The sequence below is a fragment of the Parambassis ranga genome, chromosome 6 (assembly GCF_900634625.1).
Source record: "Parambassis ranga chromosome 6, fParRan2.1, whole genome shotgun sequence".
Lineage (NCBI taxonomy): Eukaryota > Metazoa > Chordata > Actinopteri > Ambassidae > Parambassis > Parambassis ranga.
In genome coordinates, this window is record NC_041027.1 from 8,068,173 (window position 1) to 8,088,101 (window position 19,929).

General features: G+C 41.2%; 1 protein-coding gene across 1 annotated transcript; it reads right to left on the reverse strand.

The window, feature by feature from the left end:
• Positions 1-621: 621 nt before the first annotated feature.
• On the reverse strand, positions 622-19,591 carry pamr1b (peptidase domain containing associated with muscle regeneration 1b). The gene is made up of 14 exons (XM_028408572.1): positions 19,293-19,591; positions 12,456-12,632; positions 11,100-11,225; positions 10,504-10,618; positions 8,417-8,634; positions 7,756-7,863; positions 5,416-5,586; positions 5,062-5,253; positions 4,096-4,935; positions 3,840-4,016; positions 3,117-3,183; positions 2,596-2,825; positions 1,635-1,996; positions 622-1,554 (listed from the first exon to the last, which is right to left on the reverse strand). The coding sequence occupies exons 1-14, from the start codon at positions 19,450-19,452 to the stop codon at positions 979-981; spliced, it is 3,519 nt and encodes a 1,172-aa protein (XP_028264373.1). The 5' UTR covers positions 19,453-19,591; the 3' UTR covers positions 622-978.
• Positions 19,592-19,929: the final 338 nt, after the last annotated feature.

The following is a 19,929-nucleotide window of genomic DNA, read 5'->3' on the forward strand; positions in this document are numbered from 1 at the left end:
TATCACAAATAATGATGGAGAATCTTATTGCAAATCAACAAAAAAAATAAAAAAAAGAATCAAATAAAGAAATTTTGGGTAGAAGTCTGGAATTGGGTTTCACACCATTTCATTGGTTTGTCATTTGACCAGAAGCTAGTAAACTGTGCACCATCATACCACAGGTTCTTCAAATCTAATGTCTTTGACTCGTTTTCCCTCTTTCATTGTTAGTGTTTCAGTACTGAAATGAGCGGGCATGATATGGATCTAATGCATTTTTTGTTGCCATGTTTTGGAAGTCAATTTAAGCTGCAGGTCCTCTATGTGTAAACTTACTTCTGAAAAATGGAGGAATGTCAGAATGGAAGCAATTGATTTAATCTGAGCACAGAAGAGGGAATTGATCTGTGAATAACATGCTCTGTTTATGGTTATGAAAGTGTTGCAGCTCTGACCTGGATTCATTTGCTCCATAATGCAAACCTCCTGTGTGCTTCACAGAGCAAATATAAGGTGTTTCTTTTCAAATTATTGCACTGAACTCTGTACAGAAAATTTGTACACGCTCAGACAACAAAAGAGGAGAAAAGACTGACAAGCTTTTACCACAATAACATGTTCTTTAATTAAAAATGTGTCATTCACTAACAATATTTACACCTCTGTAGTCATATGAACTGATACAATATCAGAATATTACAACATATATACATAACAATGAGTACAATCCAAACCATCATCAGTTGAATGGTTTTGTGGTCGTCTTCAAGTCTGTAACCTCAGGCTGAGGGACCTGAACACTGAAGTCTTCAGATGAAAGGTTGGTGCTGGACACATCTGATGTGTTAGCACCACCTTCAGTTAGAGCACTGCGTTGTCCAGTGTTGCTTCTGCATTTAGGAAGAAAATGCCCTTGTGTATACAACAAAAACCAAAAAAGGTTAGACAGAATGAATACACTTTAAAATAAAAAGAAAGGAGAGGCATGTTAGGTTTTCATTTCATATTGCTTTCAATCCAGTCTTTGAAGTTGGCTACACGTGTGTAGACAGTGTAAAGATCAGGATTGCACTCCCCTTGGTCATAGCCAAAGCTCACAAGTCCCAGGATTCTCCACAGCCTTTGGCTCTCTCCTTGCACCTGTGTAAAACTGAACGAGGGCCTCTGGTTGCTGCTGGCTTCAGAAAGGGCAGGGAGGACAAGGATTCCCCCCGTGTCAGAGGGACAAATTTTAGATGGTCCATAGTCAGGCTTTTGGCTGGCACAGAGCATGTTGTCTGTGACACTGATTGGGACGCCATTACGAGCGTACTGCTGCTCACATGGGACAACATCAGCAAGTTGAACGAGGCCTACCCTTGCCTTCTCTTCAGGACCTAAGCTTGGATCTGGCTGGAGAGACCAGCCTGTTACGAGGCCCTGGCCTGAGGACACCTCCTCTTCTTGGCTTTCTGAGAGGCAGATGGGCAGCACTTTTTCACCAACCTTTGCTTTGTCAAGTAACTTGATCACAGCCATGTCTGAATCAAGAATATTGGGGTCATAATTTGGGTGAACATTAATGGAGGCCACCTACAAAAGGAAAATAAAGACTTACTCAAGAAGTGTGATTAAAAAAGGCTAATTAAAAGAGAAAACCTCCTTTAGCTTACCCTCAGGTGTTGAAGACCTTTATTTTCTCTGCCGTCATCACGATGGTGTTTTCCCACTACTACTTTGATTGTGGCTGTATGCACAGGATACACCTTACCCAGCTCTGTGACACAGTGAGCTGCAACCACCAGAGTCCTTTGGTTAACCAGAGCCCCGCTGCAGACAAGCTGCCAGCCAGAAGCCTGGTTATAGCTGCCAGTTCCTGTTACTCCACCGTTCTTCTTCAGAGACCCGGCCTGGCTGTCTGCCTTGGTCACCTTGGTCTCTGTCCCCTTAGTGGAGCGGTGGTAGATGGCTGCCAGCCAAGGCCAGTGAGCCTCTTCCGGCCTCTTTGGGTCAAAGGTGGGATGCTTCCCACACACTGCCAAAAAGGAGGTGACAGGATGAGAGGTGAGATTATCATCAAAGGGAGGGCAGGGAAAATAACGCAGGAGAAATCAGATTAACATGGAGACTGTGTCAACATGTGAAAGCTTTGAAAAGCATTTACTTTAAACTATTTTGAAGAGTGTTTGGAAAATGCAAAGTAGTGGGATAGGTGGAGAAGCACATAAAAGCCAAGCAGCCGTGTGAAATGTGACAGAAGGAAGAGGCAAACAGAATCTTTAAGCACAGTCCATCAACACAGATGGGTATCTGTTTCACCTTCCCTTCTGAGATTCACTTAAAACCCTTTATCACCAGCCAATAAGACAAATAATCAGACTTAAAAGAGCATTTTGAACCTTTCTGGGAGGGCCAGTTCAGCATTATCTCATTGCATTGATTTATATGTCAACTGTACATGTCAGCAAAGTTTCTTAGATTAAAGTGGCCCCTAACAAAAAGAGTCAATATTTATTTAAAACAAATTTTAGTTTGAATGATCATTAATTGATTTGATTTATATTGTGCTCGATATGTGCAATAAGATAACGGCATTAAAATGTGTGAGTTCAGACAGTGCTCTGCTGCCCTCACCTGGTGAACAGGAGACATGGCGCCCACTCCATTTTCCCGTCTTCAAGCAAGTGCGGCGTGGACTGCCGGAGTGGTGGTAGAACTGAGATGCACACTCATACTCTATGTGTGTGTACAGATGGTGGAAGCCCTGGGGCAACTGGGGGACCACTGGGGGGCCTTTGGTGGGGCTGTCAGACTGGAGCTGTCGGCTCAGTGCGGAGGAGTAGAGCTTGTGTACAGGTGTCTTTCTGGAGAAAATAAGGATATATGGCCATAAAGCCCATCAGTGAGTACTCTAATGTTTTTTTAAATACCCAATACAGAATCTGAGCACATTAAGAGTACCACTGACACAAATTACTATCACAATGATAGTGAAAGATTGTGAAAGTAAATGTTTCATTGTTATTATGACATTTCTGAGGTTCGGTCTACACTAAAGGATTCACAGTTTATATGGATGTCATTTCATACAGTCCTGTATTTCATACTGACACTCATGCCTCCTACAGCCTACGAAGTGTCACTGATAAACATACCTGGATGGCGCCTGAGGCGGTAGAACTCTTTGTTTAACCAGCTCTGACACTTTGGGCTCTCGACATGCTGCATATAAACACATATACACAGTGGTATGAACACACACTCATTCGACACACACCAAAGTCCCTGCAACAGAAACAGCACCTGATTTAATCTTTATGGTAAGCTTAGTATAAACAAAAAGTATAATCATTTGATGGAAAAAAAATATAAACATTTGTTAAATTTAAAAAAAAATCCTCTGCACAGCACAGTCTGCTCTGGCTCTGTTTACTCCTTCAGTGGAAAAATTTGCTCCATTGGGCATATCTACTATTTACTTCTAAGAAAAGAGATGCAGAGCAAAAATCCACTAAGAACTAATTAATATTTACTTGATGGATTATTTCACTGTCATCCTTTATTATCATATTATCATTAGCATTCTGAAATCATCAACAAGTTTGACAGCCTGCTATAAAGTGACAAATCCCCAAGCTTTAATTAAGTACTTATTTATCTAGCATTTGTTGTATATTATATATATTATATTGTATATTATATATTGTTGTGATCTCACCAAAACTCTGCTACCTACCTCTACCTACCTCAACCTCTACCTGCTTACCATTATAGTATATAATATATATTATATATATGTAGTAATAACTCTTTAAAAGTGTCTAATCAACCAAATCACTATCAATAATTACAGTTGTGATAAACAGATGACAGTGTACCTCTGACACAGATGGGCTGCTTGCCACTCCAGGTGCCGTCCGGCTGGCAAATACGTCTGCTATCACCACTGACAGCATAAGAGTGGTTACACATGTACTCCACCGTTTCAGGTTCCAAACCCGGCACCACCTGGTGGTAGCCATGGTAGAGGCGAGGCAGAGGTGGGCAGCTTTTGTCTGGAAAGAGGACAAAGGACAATGAGAGTGAAAGGAATGTGGATAATAGTCATTTTTTATTTGTCTAAATGTCACTTACCGGTGAAGCTTTGATTGACCTCTCGCTCCTTTTCTTTTTCTTTCTCCGCCGTCTCCTTTGCCAGCTCCTCCTTTGTTTTCTCAGAAGAATCCCCGCCTGTCTGGTCCACCTTAGCTGCTGGCTTTTCTGCTCTGTACTGCGTCATGTTGACTTGAGATGGGATGATTCTTCTCCCCGGTGTGGGAGACCCTATGGTATTATTTTCTTTCTTGTCACCTCTAGTTTCATATGTAACTGTGTTGTTCTTTGTCATTTCCAGTTCAAATATTTCCACTGTGTTGTCACCCTCAGATATGACCGTACTCAGCTTGGTATCATTAGGGCCGATTTTGTCCGGATCTCTTTTTCCATTCATCTGCTTCTCTTTTCTTTCACTCTCCTCTTGCCCTTTGTCTTTAATCACGACTATTTCCGTGATATCTGTCTTCCCTGTCTCCAGGTTAGTGTCTGAACTGCCTCCTTTTTTCTCTGGTGACTTTGGTATCTCTGGGTCTTTCTTTTCAACTGTGTTCAGGCTGTTATCTGGGCTTTGGCTATCCACTTTATCTTTTTTGCCTCCAGTCGGTTTCTCTGACCCAGTATTTCTTTCCCCTTGCTCTCCTTCAGTCCCACCCTCAGCTGCAGTTTTCTCTGGAATGGTCCCAGTGTATTTATCTTCTCCGCTGACTGCTGTCGTATTTTCCTGCCCAGTGTTTACGTCTTTCTCTCCAAGACTTTCTTTTTCCCCAGTTGTGTTGTCTTGATCTTTCTCTTTAGGTTTGGTGATATCTTTGTCAGCGTATGTGTCTGTTTCTTTTGCTTTGTCTTTGTCCTTTTCTGCTTGAGTGAGAGTGTTATTCACTGTGGATAAAAACCATAAAATGAGGTCATTACTGAATTAGAAGTCTCTTGGCAGTTGTTCAGTCCAACATTATGCTGAATTGCTACTTATAAAAATGAACTGTTTGCAATGAATCCATGTCTGACCTTTGGTGCAAAAAGGAGGAGTCCCACTCCAGGTGTTGTTAGGGAGGCATGTTCTCTGAGAGCTGCCACTGAGTTCGTAGGGCTGGTGGCACAGGTACTGTAAAGCAATGAGGACGTCATTGGGTCCGTAAACCAAGAAGTGGTCCCCATGTGTTGGCTTGGGTGGCAGAGCACAGACTCTTTCCACTGGCACTGAGCACAGGAAAGAAAATCAGCCTATAAGAACCTGCAAAACAACCTTTTTCCACAATCTGCACCATCTCTGAAGCATCCAGACTCAAGCAAGACTCAACATATGTCTTTCCCAGAGCACAAAGTGTAATTAATTGTGAGAAAGAAAAAAATATTTTTTACCACACTCCGGAGCCGGTGCACTCCAGGTGCCATCACTCAGGCAGATGGCAGAACGGAACCCCCGCAGCTCAAACCCTGGGTTGCAACGGAAAGTGATGCGTGCACCAGAATGGTGAAACACACCCTCTGTTGATCCATGTGTGGGCACTGGAGGCCTGCGGCATCCTACCACTGAGCGGAAATACAGACACGCATGGTTTATTTCTCATGTTGTTTTTCCCCCTCCTGTACTGAATCCTAGATCTTTACAAAGCAAGGAAGGCATCTCTGGCATACCTCAAGCCTTGGTTTACAGCACTTCAAATGTAGAAAAAGACCAGACCTTCAGTGGGCTCACTGCCTTCTGGTTAGACAGGTAGTTCACAGACTTAAGTCTAGAATGAGTCAAAACTCCTAATTCAACCAGGTCTGGAGAATTAAAAGGATATACCTCAGAGCCTCATTAATGAATAATTTCACCCATCAGGGTGAAGTGTGAACAGTTTGTGGTGAGACTTTAACACATGGCTTGTAAATAAGGAAGAAATAGATGCAATAAAAGAACTTTAGTCAAGCAGTTAAACTTTCCACTGTTGTAAAAGAGGATTTTATGAAGTGTTGTAGCAGAAATTGGTTTGTAGAATACTGTTTAACACTTTTATATAACAATGATATGCTGTTCACTTGTGATAAAGTATCTATTGCTATCTTAAAGGCCAACTTAAAATCTGTTGTTCACCTCCCACAAGTGAGTTCACAAAACACACACACTAACACCTCAGTAATCATATGCACTCTCTGTGAGATGATCCCTCAGGAGATTTTCTGTGTTGTTGACTTTGAGTGGGATCAGATCCATGAAATGCAATGTCTGTGGGTTTTATAGTTCCAAACCAAGGCACCCTCCCTATAATCTGGGCGTATTGGCCATACGGCATTTCCAACCTTCAGTCCCTAAGGGAATGGAGAATGCTGTCAGGCCAACCAAAAGAGGAAAAATAAACTGTACTTGACCTCTGTTGAACGTGTAAAAAAAAAAGAAATGAAGCACCCTGAGGTACTGTAGGCATTGATGTTTTTTGTCCATGGACATAATAAAATAAATCAGAGCTTATTAGGGCGGAAACTTGCATGATGTGCACACATACTTGAGTGAGTAAATCACTGTTTCACTGATCTGAAACACATCAGCGGGCCGGAGAGAGAGCAGGTACAGGAGAGAGTCTATTATCTATCATAAGTTTCTGTGATAGTGTGTCACACTCTCTCATACAGAATGAGTTTCAGCTTAGACTTACAACAGATGACAGGTTGATTACTGCAGGCATAAAATATGGCTGAAGTCAGGTTCATACTTTAAATTCTCCATCTGACTCTGGGGCAGAAATGTAGACTACATTTCCTCAACAAAATGAGACACATTAGCATTATCCCAGCTCGCATCCATTAAAATTAACAGCTGAGGATTCCTTGTGGGAATACAGATGACTGCACGCTGTGTGGAATGAAACTACTGCCTTTTTTTACGGGTGTCTCCTCCAATGGGAAAGCTGGCTTTTGTTATAGGAGCAGAATAGTTTCACCATTCGTTTTATAGACTTGAATCTAGCCCTGAAAAACAGCACCACAAGAAAAAGAGAAAGTGGAACTCAGGAAGTCTGTTTTTGCAGGATCTTTGGGGAGGTGTATAAGGGTACAAAAACACAAGTTAGGGCTCAGGCATCTATAAAATGAAAGCCCTTGTAGGGTAAGGAGCACCTAACCACACCCTGAGAGAGTAGTACCCACTTCACAAAGTGGTGATACTGAGTTACAGCAAGGTGGGTATCTTCAGAACCCACTATGTTTTCCTGACATTAAACTTTTGCCTTTCCCCAACTCTCCCATCAATTCACAGCAGTAGGGATTAATGATGCTGCCTAAATTCATGAAATCACATTTGTTATGTGGTCATGTGTGTCTACAGTTCATCCATGGAAACATGAGCCACAGGTGGGACTGGGGAAGGCAGCTGGCCTGAACTCAGTCCAGACCACAAACCTCTCCCTTTCAGATTCAGTGAATCACTGCCTGCTGCAGGGCAGCAACAGCAAGAAGGCTTTAAGCAGTACATCCATCCTTATTGTGTTCCTTGTAACTAGCTGTGCCCCATTTCAGTAGAAAATTCCTAAAATAATTCTGAGATTTTATAAGCATCTCTAAGTGTCCAGCAGCTGCCTCAGGAAATGGAAAGTCCTGTAAAAAACACTTTCTTCCACTGACAATCCGCCTGCAGTTTGTTTTTTTTAAATTTTCCTCTCCTTACTATTTTTTTAATCACTTGATCATACTGTAGAGACATTGGTCATGATCAGTACTCACCATTTTCACACCTCTTCCCTGTGTAACCAGCCAGGCAGGCACAATGGTAAGTGTAGGAACTGTCCAGGACACAAGTCCCATCATGTAGGCAAGGGGAGGAGCTGCAGGCTGTAAACACACAGAAACACTGACTTTATTAGCAGTTTAAAAATACAGTGTGAGGTCTCTTCACATCAGGCAACATCAAAGGATTCCATGCTAAAGCTATTAAATGTGATTTTGTTCACTTCTAAATGTGTGTGCACACAAAAGGCCTCTGTTTACTGTTACTAGACCTGGCTGCTGGTAGCGTGTGTGTGTGTGTGTGTGTGTGTGTATATGCGTTGAGACCTCAAGATTGAGGACATTTCTGGAAAATGAGGACATTGTGGTTTCTCAGTGAGCTGTAAGCAGGCTCAACACTCTGACAAAGGCTTTTGCCAAAACATGTAGGTGCCAGGCATTTCCAATTAAAGGCTTTTTATATGCACTGGACCCTGAGTGCCATGGAAACCTTGTTTGCATTTGTGTTGGTCCATGACTCCAAAGAACCTATGTGTTAAGACTATGACTCTACAAGACTTTTTGTTTATTGTGTTGGGAACAAGGGTCTGCTGCAGTAATAGTAGTACTACTAGAATTTTGGTTTGTGTACTTTGGTTTTCCTTGTTGCATTACATACCTGAGCTTTCCTGGAAAGTGGCGAAGAATCCATCGAAATTTTTGTAACCATCAGAAACAAAGAGAATGTGCAGACTGTTTCCAGAGCTCTGAACTGGAGCTGGTCTGCTGTTTCCACAGAATCTACCAATAACACGTGAGTTGATGCTGTCTCCATCTCTGACCTCCACATAGTCATAGCGACAAGAATGGTGAAACTCCAGACTCAGCATCATAAACCTGTAAATACACACAATTCAGAAGGAAAACATGAGCTGAACCTCAAAATAAAAAACAAATTTATACAGTTTAACCACTGCAGTGCCACTTGACATATTCATGATGGGGATAGTAATAGTGGACAGAAAACAAAGACAAGCATCTGAAGACACAACAGAAAAACAACAATTTGTGGTGACAGTTTTTACATGCAACACCAAAAGTTCATGATTAACACAGGTATAGGCTTTTAATACCACATTATTACTGTGTGACGCTTTGCACTGATATTATAAAAGCTAATATGTAGTAGAAAAACAAATACACACACTGTCTATAGACATTAGACAGCTGCAATAAAACAAAAACAGATGCTGTGTGACCTGTGCAGGAACTTTTTTGCCCTATTTAATAGATAAATTATTGAGTAAGACTCATAATGTACCCATTAAGCAGCTGAATGCCATCACATCATTGTAATAGGCAGTATGTTCTGCTAATAAAAAGCACCACCCATCTAAACATCCAGTTATTTCAGACCAACAGCATTTAAATGTTTATAAAATATATCTATGAATGTTAAATCAACATAACGATTGCCAAGATTACTTCCAAGATTATTTCCAAAACAAACAGTACAGGTTGTACTGTTTTGCACAACATTTGTGTTGCCAGATTTCCGAACAAGTCTTTGTTTGCTGTTGTGGCTGTAGGGCCTATTAGTAGTAGCATGACTATAACAATGATAAGGAGAACTTTTTTTATTCACTTTCAAATCAGGAGTAGTTTTGTTCTGAGACGTCTAGCAGCTGGATTTAAACAAACACAAAGGAGTCTGTCCCCATTTTCAGTGTTTTCAGAGGTAATCTTCAAGGCCTGACATTCAACCGGGCATGATGTACTTTAAACACAACATGGGCATGCTCCCAAATCCTTCAATATTATCTTTTATCGCAGTCCCTTGGGCCAGGGAAGCTTAGACTAATGAGATATACGGTAAAGCTACATGTTAGCCTGCAGCAGATCCCAAGAATTAATGCTGGTTGTAATTGAGTAAATATGTTGCATGTGATGTACTGCAAGCCACCCTAGTTAAAGACAGACAAAAAAACCCGGCCAGTAATTCCTTAGTGAGTCAGGACAAACGTATAGTTTTCCATTAGAGTGCAGTGGCGTTCATTAGATTTATTTTACAAACTAAGAATATAAAAAAGCGACATTGGTCGTACCTATGTGGCTGGTTAGCCATGGAATCTATGGATGTCATATTCATCATGGCTGTAAAGTTTATAGAGGGGCTTTTAACGGGGAAAAAAAATGCATGAAATCATTAAATATTTTTTACGCACACTACAACACAGGTTTGTATGCACTGCATGCACCGTCTACATCTAGCTGTATGGAGCTTTTGTTCAGTTAAAACCCTGCACAAACGCTCGCTTGTAAAATGCTGTGTGTGTGTGTGTGTAATGGAGAAAATTACAGAAATAGAAGTTATCACAGGACAGAAAAGTAATAACTTTCCAGAAAAAAAAGAGTCAGCTATGGTTTCCAAAATTTTGTTGTAAACTTGCCATCAGTCCACAGCATACATCTTGCAGAAAAATCTGCACTGAGTGGAAAACTGACTTAAGCAGGCCAGTTATTAATAACTATTACAGATGGACAATGACGATCCCAATAAGAAAAGCTTTAGAGGCTCACCAAATGCAACGGGTTTAACTTTATGGGCTCAAAGGTTTCCTAAATGCATTAGTTTCCAAAATATTTGTAAGTTCCACCATTTAAATCCGTTTTTTGTCCACTGGTTGGCTGGTGTGTAACATTATAATTGTCTGATTGATTTTTTTATGGGTAGTTTCAACATTTACAGAGAAGGAATGACCTTACCTGAGATCGATGGTAAACGGCCTATCCACCTGTATGGTCCACTCACACCTTGCATTGTTGGGGTAGCTCTCCAACACCAAATGGCCCTGCCTTTTATGGATCACTCCCCCACACTCTGAAAGGCACATAAATTCAATCCTGTAAAGTTTCTTTTTTTAATTCCAACTTAATTATTATTTTGAGCTGCTATGGTTACCATTCACATCAACAGTAATCACATTTAGGTTTTCAAAGTTGTTCCAGAAGCACTGCTTTAAACACACAATGCACACAGGGGTAACAAAAGCTTTCAGCAGCCTTTCCAGGTTTCTGCTGTTAATTAAATGTATGCTTGCTGTGCCCCTTGGTAGAGTATTTGCATTTAAAAGCTTCAGTCAGTGTCCAAATGTTACATATTAAATAGTTTTATGGATATTACTCGTTGTTGACTCTGACTTGTCATTCAACTCCTCATGGAAAACCTCCTGGGCATTATGGCTGCATTCCAAGTTGGCACAGATGAAGATAAATCATCAGGAAAGGAAAACATCATATAGTTCACAGCATTCATTTGCAGCCATGTAAGATCTGCTAATTGGGAGAATGAAAAGACTCACTCATGCAGTCTCCACCAGACCAGCCAGGCCGACACTCGGAGCAGTACTGGCCACTAATGAAGAAGTCATCCCTTGGGCCCCATGTTCCATTGTTACAGCGCTTACAGTTCTCAAATATGCTGCAACCTGAAAGACAAACAAAGTGACAGGGAATAGGACATATAAAGGACTGGAGAAGACTGTGAATATTACATTAATGCTTTCAAATGAAATGTAAGAATAGATCTTTAGCCTATTGCTGTTTCCTTCGCACCAACTCTGCTTAACTCATTAGGCTCATTTGTCACTACAACACAAAACTAAAACACATCACTGCTCCCTAAATAGAAATGTGGAGAAAACCAGATGAAATGTCTTCCTGGCTGGATGGATTTTCACTTAAGAGGCTGCTTTCTCCATGGGGAGAAGGCCAACATCCGACCTGAGCACAGGTATATGACCTTAGACAACAAATGGGCTCTGGATGCATATGTGAAGACTTATGATCCTCCCCACAGGATGGAATATATTTTGTAAACATGTAATGTAAACATAGTAAAAACATGATGTATAGGGATCCCTTTAATGCTGATCAGCTGTTTCTTTCCCTTTGTAAAGTAAAACCTGACACATATACGCTGTGAAGAAAACAACACATACTTCTATAAGAGAATGGCATGTAGGAGAAGCATGAAAAAAACAAAACTAAGATTCTGGGTGTTTAAGCTGTTGCTTAAATCCCCAGGTGGCTGTACAAGTGTTGACTGATGTGTTTGTGGCCACATGTTGAAGGAGATGAGTTATACAGCTTGTAGTTAAGCATGTGCAGTGCGACTCTTTGAGTGAGTAAACAGAATGTTTGGGGGAAAACATGAACATCATAGGCCTTCATGCAGTTATCCTCTACTTTGGTTTGGAGGGTTTATCATTAAAAAAGGACCACAGGAGATTCTGGAAGATGATTCCCACCCAAGAAAGCCATCAACAGGGAAACTCTGACAAGATCCATTTTGATTCTTGGCTGGGATCTTGTCTGTCTGTAACAAAAAACAATTTTTCCCTAGGGGATAAATAAAGGAATTCTGATTCCTTTATTTATTACTCCCATTCATGAAACAAAATGTAATCATTCACGCCTGCAACCTGTCATTTCAAAAGGATAAAGTGAAGACAGTGAGCGTGTACAGAAATGAGATCAGACTGATGTTGTTTTCAGCCGGTCACACTGTCAGTCTGTCATGCTACAATGCAAACAGCTGAGCACTTAATAGATAGCACTTGTTCTTGCACAAATGGCATAGCAGATATTCAAAATGAACAGAATTAACTGATTCCTGTTGTTAAAAGAAAAAAGTAGTGTGTTGGCAGTGGTTGTACCTGGATGGATTATGCAGGGGTCACACTCATTGATGGCATTACGGCAGCAGGGCACTGCATAGCCCACTGGAGTCCCCTGCAGAGGGCACTTACAGCGGATCACGTCATACTCGCAGCAGCCTCTGCACATCACATTCCACTCTGGACCTGGACAATGGTTGTACAAGTACCTGTAATCTAAAGAAGAAGATATATCAATGTAAGGAATATAACATGCAAGCAGGACGCAAAATATGTGAGCCAACATGCAGTTGAAGATGAGTCAAGGAAGGTATTGGTTGGTCTGGTTGGAAAGTGTGATTGGATGTGTTAGTGAGTGAGTGTGTTTCCACTGCCATATGTTTACAAGCTCCTTTTTTAAGTTAACCACAAAACTCAGTAGTTTACCTCCTCTGTGTACCTTTATGTCACACAAGCCATAATGAAGTCACCATTATGGAAAACATAGTCAAATCATTAATCAAAAAATGCCTCACAATTATAAACACTGACCTTGTTGCTTTGTAAAGTCTTTACCCAATAAATGTGATGCATAATTAGCCTGGAAAACAGTGATTCAGAGAGCTTTGAGCCTGAGTGGCTGTGATTATGTAACAGTGGATTTAAAAGCTGAAACAGACAAGTGGAAATTCTCTTGTGGCAGATGTGGACAGAGAACTAACAGAAGCTGCACTTTAAACTTGGCACAGTGTCGCTGTGTTCAGTACTGTATCTCCACCCAGCCCTCCGATCACAATAAGTTCTTTGCTTTCAACCACAGACTACTTTATTTGTAACCCTAGGTCTGTTTGTGAAACTGTAATGCGCAGACACACGAATACACTGGCAAAGAAAGCCAACAACTACAAGTGAAGAGAGGAGAAGCACACATGGCTCGGAAGGCAGAGAGTTGTCCCCACTGCCCTTCCACATTAATGATATCATAAATTGTGTCTCAGTCCAGCCACAGTCTGGTCTTCTCTTCTGCTGTTTCTCCTAGAGGACATACAGCGTACATACTGACATCAATCATACAGGATGCAGGTTGTGTAATGCCACTGGGTCAGTTTTAATAGAGGCGTTTTAAGGACAGGAGTCTGAGCTCAGCTGGATTTCTATATTAAACCTGAATCCTTCTGGTGTAGCTGTGCAGATATAATGTCAGTAAAATACACCAGTGCCTTACAGAGCGCTCGTGCTGTCACACTAACCACTGGTAAAAGTTTATTGTGGTTAAAAATGAATAAAAACAGGTTCACTCACTTGGTTTTCAAATCAAAGCGGACGTTCTTGTGTTGTCTTTTTTTGGTTTCAGCTTGGTTTATCTGGTCAGGACTAAAACAGAGAAGCTTTCTGTTGAGATTGTAATTTTTGTGGATTTTTCTTTGACCGAGTGAGAGAACCACAAACATCCGTGGTATGGGCATGGCCTGGACTGTTTTAAGAGATGTGTGTTGAGACAATAGGCAGAAATAAGACAGATATGACAGCATTTTTCAGCCTCAGCAAGTAAGTTGTATTAGAAAGTGCAATTTTTAAGATGACACAACTGACTGTTGTTCAGACTCTATTACATAAAATATGTATATATGTGTGTGTGCGTGTGTGTGTGTGAGAGAGAGAGAGAGAGATACATTTCATCGCAGGGTGATGTGCAGATGTTCATGGTCATATATGTCGGTTTGTTGTGCCCACCAGTGACACAGAAACTACTGGAAGCTTATAATTTAAAGACAGGCTGTATCAGAGACATCCAGTGTTCCAATCAACATATAAAGCAGTCGGCCTTCAGTGGACTTAAACTAGTTCAGTTGACGTCTGCCTTTCAGCTGTGCAGATATACCTGAATCTGTCCTCTAGATTCTGATCAGTTCATCACTGAAGACATGTCTAAGTAGCACATTCAGGTGTATTTTTAGAAGGAATGATCTAAATAGAACATCTGCTCTGTGGAATATGCAGTCATTTGCACCCATGTGAGATTTCCACATCAACATCTCTCTGGAACCCCATAAAGTGTTCTGCCACATTTTCATGTAGGCCTTCATATATGATGTGTAGAGCACTTGCCAGTATAATTTAATCTTGCAGTGTGAAATCGATGGCTGCTAATTGTGTGATTAAAATAGCCTTTTCTCAGTGTTTGCACAACAGGGGTCCAATCACACTGTGGTGTGTTTTCACTCTCCTATATAGAAATCTAGAAAACAATGGCTTTTGTTATGATTACAGCATCAGAGGATGGAGACTTTCAAACACTCCAAGCAATATTTTACCAGTGCTAGACAATTTTATTACTGTCTTCTTTAGGCCACTGCCATTAGTTTTCTTACTAAAAGATGAAAACAGTGCTTAGAAGGTGTCATGGCTGCCACATGGGGATTAAGATGTGCTGACACCTTTACCCCCTCTCAAGGAACAGCTTTTCTGCTTCCTTTCTGTGAAGACACTTGGCCAGTGAGACTGATTTATAGGACATAAGCGTAAAAGGGTCAAAAGACTTTATGAGCTGGGCTGGTAATGTCATTGCAGGGTTCCCTGCTGTGTCCTGTCCTCCGATATAGACATGAAAATCCTGCCTTATAAGATCTTGCTGTTTTTTTTTCGTGTTGCACCTCAGACAGACAGGATTTTCCTAATCTGTTTTTTAATGCTCCTACTTGAAGTAAATAAAGCCAGGCAGCAGCTTTTTCAGTGTTTATACACTGTAACTGGATCGAGAGTGCTGACCTCCAGCTCTGTTGATAAGGCTGTTATGTTTTTCTCTGAAGCATGACTCTGAGGCTTCTCCCCTCCAGACCTGAACACATGCAGGAATGCATCTTTATTTTTCTAAACTTCTATCTCTCTCTCCTTAATAAGCATGAATATCATTTTTACATAACTCTGCTTTGGCTTGCATCCTAGTGATTTGCATTTATTCATTTCAGCAATAGGCTTACTAGCTTGTAAAAAAAATACATCTGTTAGGCTTCCAGGTCAACACCTGCAGGTAACGGTAACAGCTTCATGTGGGTTTTTTACAGGAAGATCTTAACAGGTGTGGAAATGCGTGTGGACCAGGTTTGGCCTGAGCATGGATGCATTTGTGTGTGTGTGAGGTGCCCTTCAGTGTTTTCCTGGTCAGAAGGAAATACTGATTGATTGTTTTTGTTTTTAAACAATGATGTGTCTAAGTGCTTATATGCAAATACAGACATGCGTGTAAAAACAAAAATGCCTCAACATGCAAAGACCCTATAATTTAAGTCAAGACTGTGATTATGGTCTGTGCCCCTGGCTAACATCGCATTTAATCACAAACTAGAAGTGTTGAGAGAATAAATTCGTCTAATAACAAAGCTTCTCTATTTATCTAATGGTTGTCTCTCAGCCTTTCTTTTATTTAAGTATTTAAGTTATTTAAGGTATGTGTGATGCCGTCCGCACATTTCTTTTAACTTGTGTATATATGATGTCGATGGCACTATGCCATGGACACACATTTAACTTTTTTCCCTGTAGCTAGCATGTAGTTGTGTGGGTTGTTTGGTTTTTCAGGTCTTATGTAAGTGACATCTACTTTTTTCATTCCAGATGTTGCTGTCTTCAATGCACTCCTCAACATGTATGCCAAGAAGCCATTGAAAGGAAAACAGTAATGACAGATGCCCTGTCCTTTGGTTGGAGAACATTGCATGTCACAAAGCACTGCCACCCATCAGAAGCTTTGCAGGCCCACGTTTTAAGCAGCCTGTCTCAGCTGCACATCTTTGATGTGGATCCAGAGACTGACATCATTCTAACCCGAGACAGACATTCTCCTATGACATTGTGCTTGACCTTCCTGCCCTGCTGGCCCACTGACCTGAAAGACGGCTGTAGGAAACTCTGATTTCTGCCAAGGAGAAAACATACAACTTTTGTGTTATTTTCCTGTTTTTAAATAAAAAATATATTTTGCTCATATATACAGAAATCTCTCAGAACTGTACACTGCATTCAAAATGTGCTGCAGGTGTTGAACTTGACCCTGCAAATGACTAAAAAGAGATCTGCTCCAGCACTGTGCCATCATTTTGTGGAAACCACTTCCTCTGAACTGAGCCAAGAATAAAAAGCTGTGGGCAGCATATTTTTTGATTTTTGCGCTTTTTCCCCAGTTCTCATTCACAATCAACTGCTGTTTTTGAAGTCTCAGATAGCTTGTACAATTAAGCTCTAATTTGATATCCAAATGCTATCAGAAATGCAGCTGGGCACAATATTATCTGTGGCATTTAAGCCAGTTATTGTGTCGTTTGTCATTATCGCGCTTACTGCTCTGAATCTCTGTCTTATCAGCCTGGGCTTTGTCTTGCTTCACTCTGCAGAGCTATTTTTAACTCCAAATCCACATTTGAGCCACATTTGATGCAGACTGGAGCCCAGTGAGACTTTTGGATGACATACACTGTGTTTGTGTCAAGTTAAAGTGTAGCATTTTGGGAAATATTTGTCATTAAAACTGACATTCATGAATTCAATTACAGCTTAATTTTGCTTTTGGATGATCAGAATATGACTTTTGATCAAGGACTACATAGAAAGGAGAAACTTAGAGCAAAAGCTGCAAATCAACTTGCAGCCATAAAGAAGACAGGCCAAAGTAGCTAGATGAAAGAGGCTTGTATGACATGTTTCTAATGATGCATAGAGGAGAATCAGCTGATCCATCTGTCTGCTTTGAGACCAGCTGCAGTCAGCTGATGTGCTGGCTTCTGGGGCTGAGTTTGACTCATCACCATGCTGGCTAAGAAACTGGAGAACCATGTTGCATGTGTTTATAAATGTGAAAAGGACTGTTTTAAACCAGACCATGACCCCCTCTAAAGCTAAACAAATAGTTTTGCTGATTAAACAAAACGACAGCAAAGACAGACACATTAAGTGAAATCAATGGTTTGACCGCAATCATGAAGCACTTGAGGGAAACAATGAAGAAAACAAGCCTCCATCGCCCCATTTCTGCAGCCATATTTGTCCTTTTGGAATCATTGTTTACTTATTTAGCTAATTAAGCATGAAGATGTGTTGAAATCTCTGCAAGAAAAACTGGCTCTTTCCACAAATGTTGAATCGCTGCTTTAATGTTTACTTCACCTACGTAAATCACAAAAAGCATCATTTCTCCCTTGCCCCTGGTGGCACACAGCTTTGCGCTATTCTTACCACAAAATCCACCATGGTTAAGTCAGAATTAGTGTCAGAAAGAGTTCCCTGAAGCAAATGTCACAGTATTTAAACACTAAATAAATAGTTTCCTTGTTACAAAATGCAGCTTATTTCATGCTGATGTATCATGGAAAAATGGTTGTTTTTACAGCAGCTGGGATTGCATGTCCTGTGCATGTACTGTAACTGTATGTGCCAGTATATAATTCCCTTTGCCTTCTGCCCACAACAGCTGCCTGGTATTTTGAGGTTGGAGTGATTTAGCTATCATGGAACAGGGTAACTCCCAGGGGAGCTCTGTGGTCCCAGTGTATCTGATCTCAGTGGTCACCATGTAGATTGTTTTAAATAAACTTCCCTCAAATTGGAAACCACAAACCTAATGAAATACTTTATCACTGTGTTATCTGCTGTTGTAGAAAGGTATGTACACAAATGTGGGTCAAACAGGAGTCTGAGAAGTGCACATTTGTTTTCAGCCTTTAGCTGTCTGACAGGAGCAACATTTTTCCAATATCAGAGGCCATGTTTTTCGTCATGTAACTAAGATGCCAAGATTTTTTTCCAGAAGCTCTAAAAGCAACCCTGTATGCTGTACTTAAACACACCATGAGTCGAGTGTGTCTTAACAACAGGGGTCAGGTGGGAGATCTTAACAGGATCCAAACAACACCTAAACATGCAGAAGTATGAACACATACTGCATTCTAGACAATCCCCAAAGACTGGATTTGCATGTAAACACCAGTAGTTACAAAATATATTAGGTTGCTCAATACAACACATCTTTCATCATCTGATTACACAGATTATGAAACAAGCCGTGAGGAGAGTGACTCAGCTGACAACAACACAATCTGCCAAAGGAAATTCTCTTCATCACAGAGCACAGCTGCCCAACCCTTTGCCACATTCACCGACGCTACAAATTGAAGGTATTGTTTTACTGTGTGGGAAGGCTAGAGGTCTGGTTAGGAGTCTTGGAGACGGTGTATGGTACACACATTACCATGACCAGCGTGATTGAGTCAAACATGACTCATGTCTTCCTGCAGCAGTTCAAGTGGTCACCCTGGGTAAACAGGCAGAGTCAAGCTGGATCTCAGGGAGAACTCACTCACAACAAACTGGTAAGTGTTTTAAGAGAGGCTGCCCTTGCACAAAAGGGAACCTGTGCCAAGATTCAACAACCCCATTAGGAATCTCGCTGCCTCAATTCACCTCAAGGAATGTGTGGAAACATCCAACTGTTGTTTTGCTCTTTTCTTTTAAATAAGAACAAGAATCTCTGTTTTATTACAATTGCAGTGGGCAGAAAAATCTGTGAAGATCACATGGTGCTACTAAATGGGATAATAAATAAACCCACAGAGGACAATTCTTCACTTAGTGTTTCATAACAAGTTGTAAAGACACAAGATTGCACAAACATGCGGTGGTGTTTTTCTTTGTTGCCTCTGTAAAACAATGGATTGTACATCACTGTAAGTCTTCTATTACAAGTGCTGCTGAGCACCCTTAAAGATAGGAGGGAAGAGGGGATGAGTAGAGTGCTGATGCCGGCTTTTTTGAGAACAAAGAGCTGAGACGCTGTGCTAAACATAGACATACTTGGAGAGAGCAAAAAGAAGAGGAGCAAAGGTAAAGTCCTTAAAGATCTCTTACCGTAGGGCCAGGCTGAGCCTTGGGGTAAGGAGATAAGAGCAAAGAGGGAGATGAAGAGGAACCAGCTCTTCTTCCCAGAAAAAAAGGTGCTGGTCCAGGGGAATGTGCGGCTGCCCCTGTGGGTTTGCCCCAGCTGCAGTCCCCGTCCCGCAGACAGCATGCTGCAGTCTGGAACTCTGTTTACTTTCTGAACTCAGCTGACATCACCTTCTCTCGGCCCTTCAGTCCATCCCTCCCCCTTCCTCCATTTCTCTCTCTCCCTCTCTCTCTCTCTGTCTCTCTCCTTCTCTCACTGCTTTCTCCCTCAGTTTCTCTCACTCTCTCTCACTTCTCTTTGGCTTCGGGTTACAGCCCAGCCTCGCAAGGAGTTCCACTTGCTGTGGTCTCCCAAAAAACTCCCTTCGCTCCACTTGGAGAACGACGTCACTGCTCATGAATGAAAAGCAAGCTCCAATGTTTTATGCTTAACTCATTATGGATCTCACACACACACAGAGACACACAACAAAGAGAATGAAGCACATACTGTAACACAGTACAACAGTTATGATCAATGATGAGGTGATAGATTTTATGAACTTTACTGCTTTATGTGTTCAGGTCTGAAAAATCTTGAGATCAGTGTTATTCAGCTTCA

What these genes read in the sequence shown, in the direction of transcription:
- pamr1b (XM_028408572.1), bottom strand. Translation starts at nt 19,452, where the DNA reads ATGCTGTCTGCGGGACGGGGACTGCAGCTGGGGCAAACCCACAGGGGC. An exon ending in TCCTCCTTTTTGCACCAAAG is followed by an intron (nt 4,936 to 5,061) that starts GTCAGACATGGA and finishes TTTTATCCACAG; the next exon opens with TGAATAACACTCTCACTCAA. An exon ending in CCGCCTCAGGCGCCATCCAG is followed by an intron (nt 2,826 to 3,116) that starts GTATGTTTATCA and finishes TATTTTCTCCAG; the next exon opens with AAAGACACCTGTACACAAGC.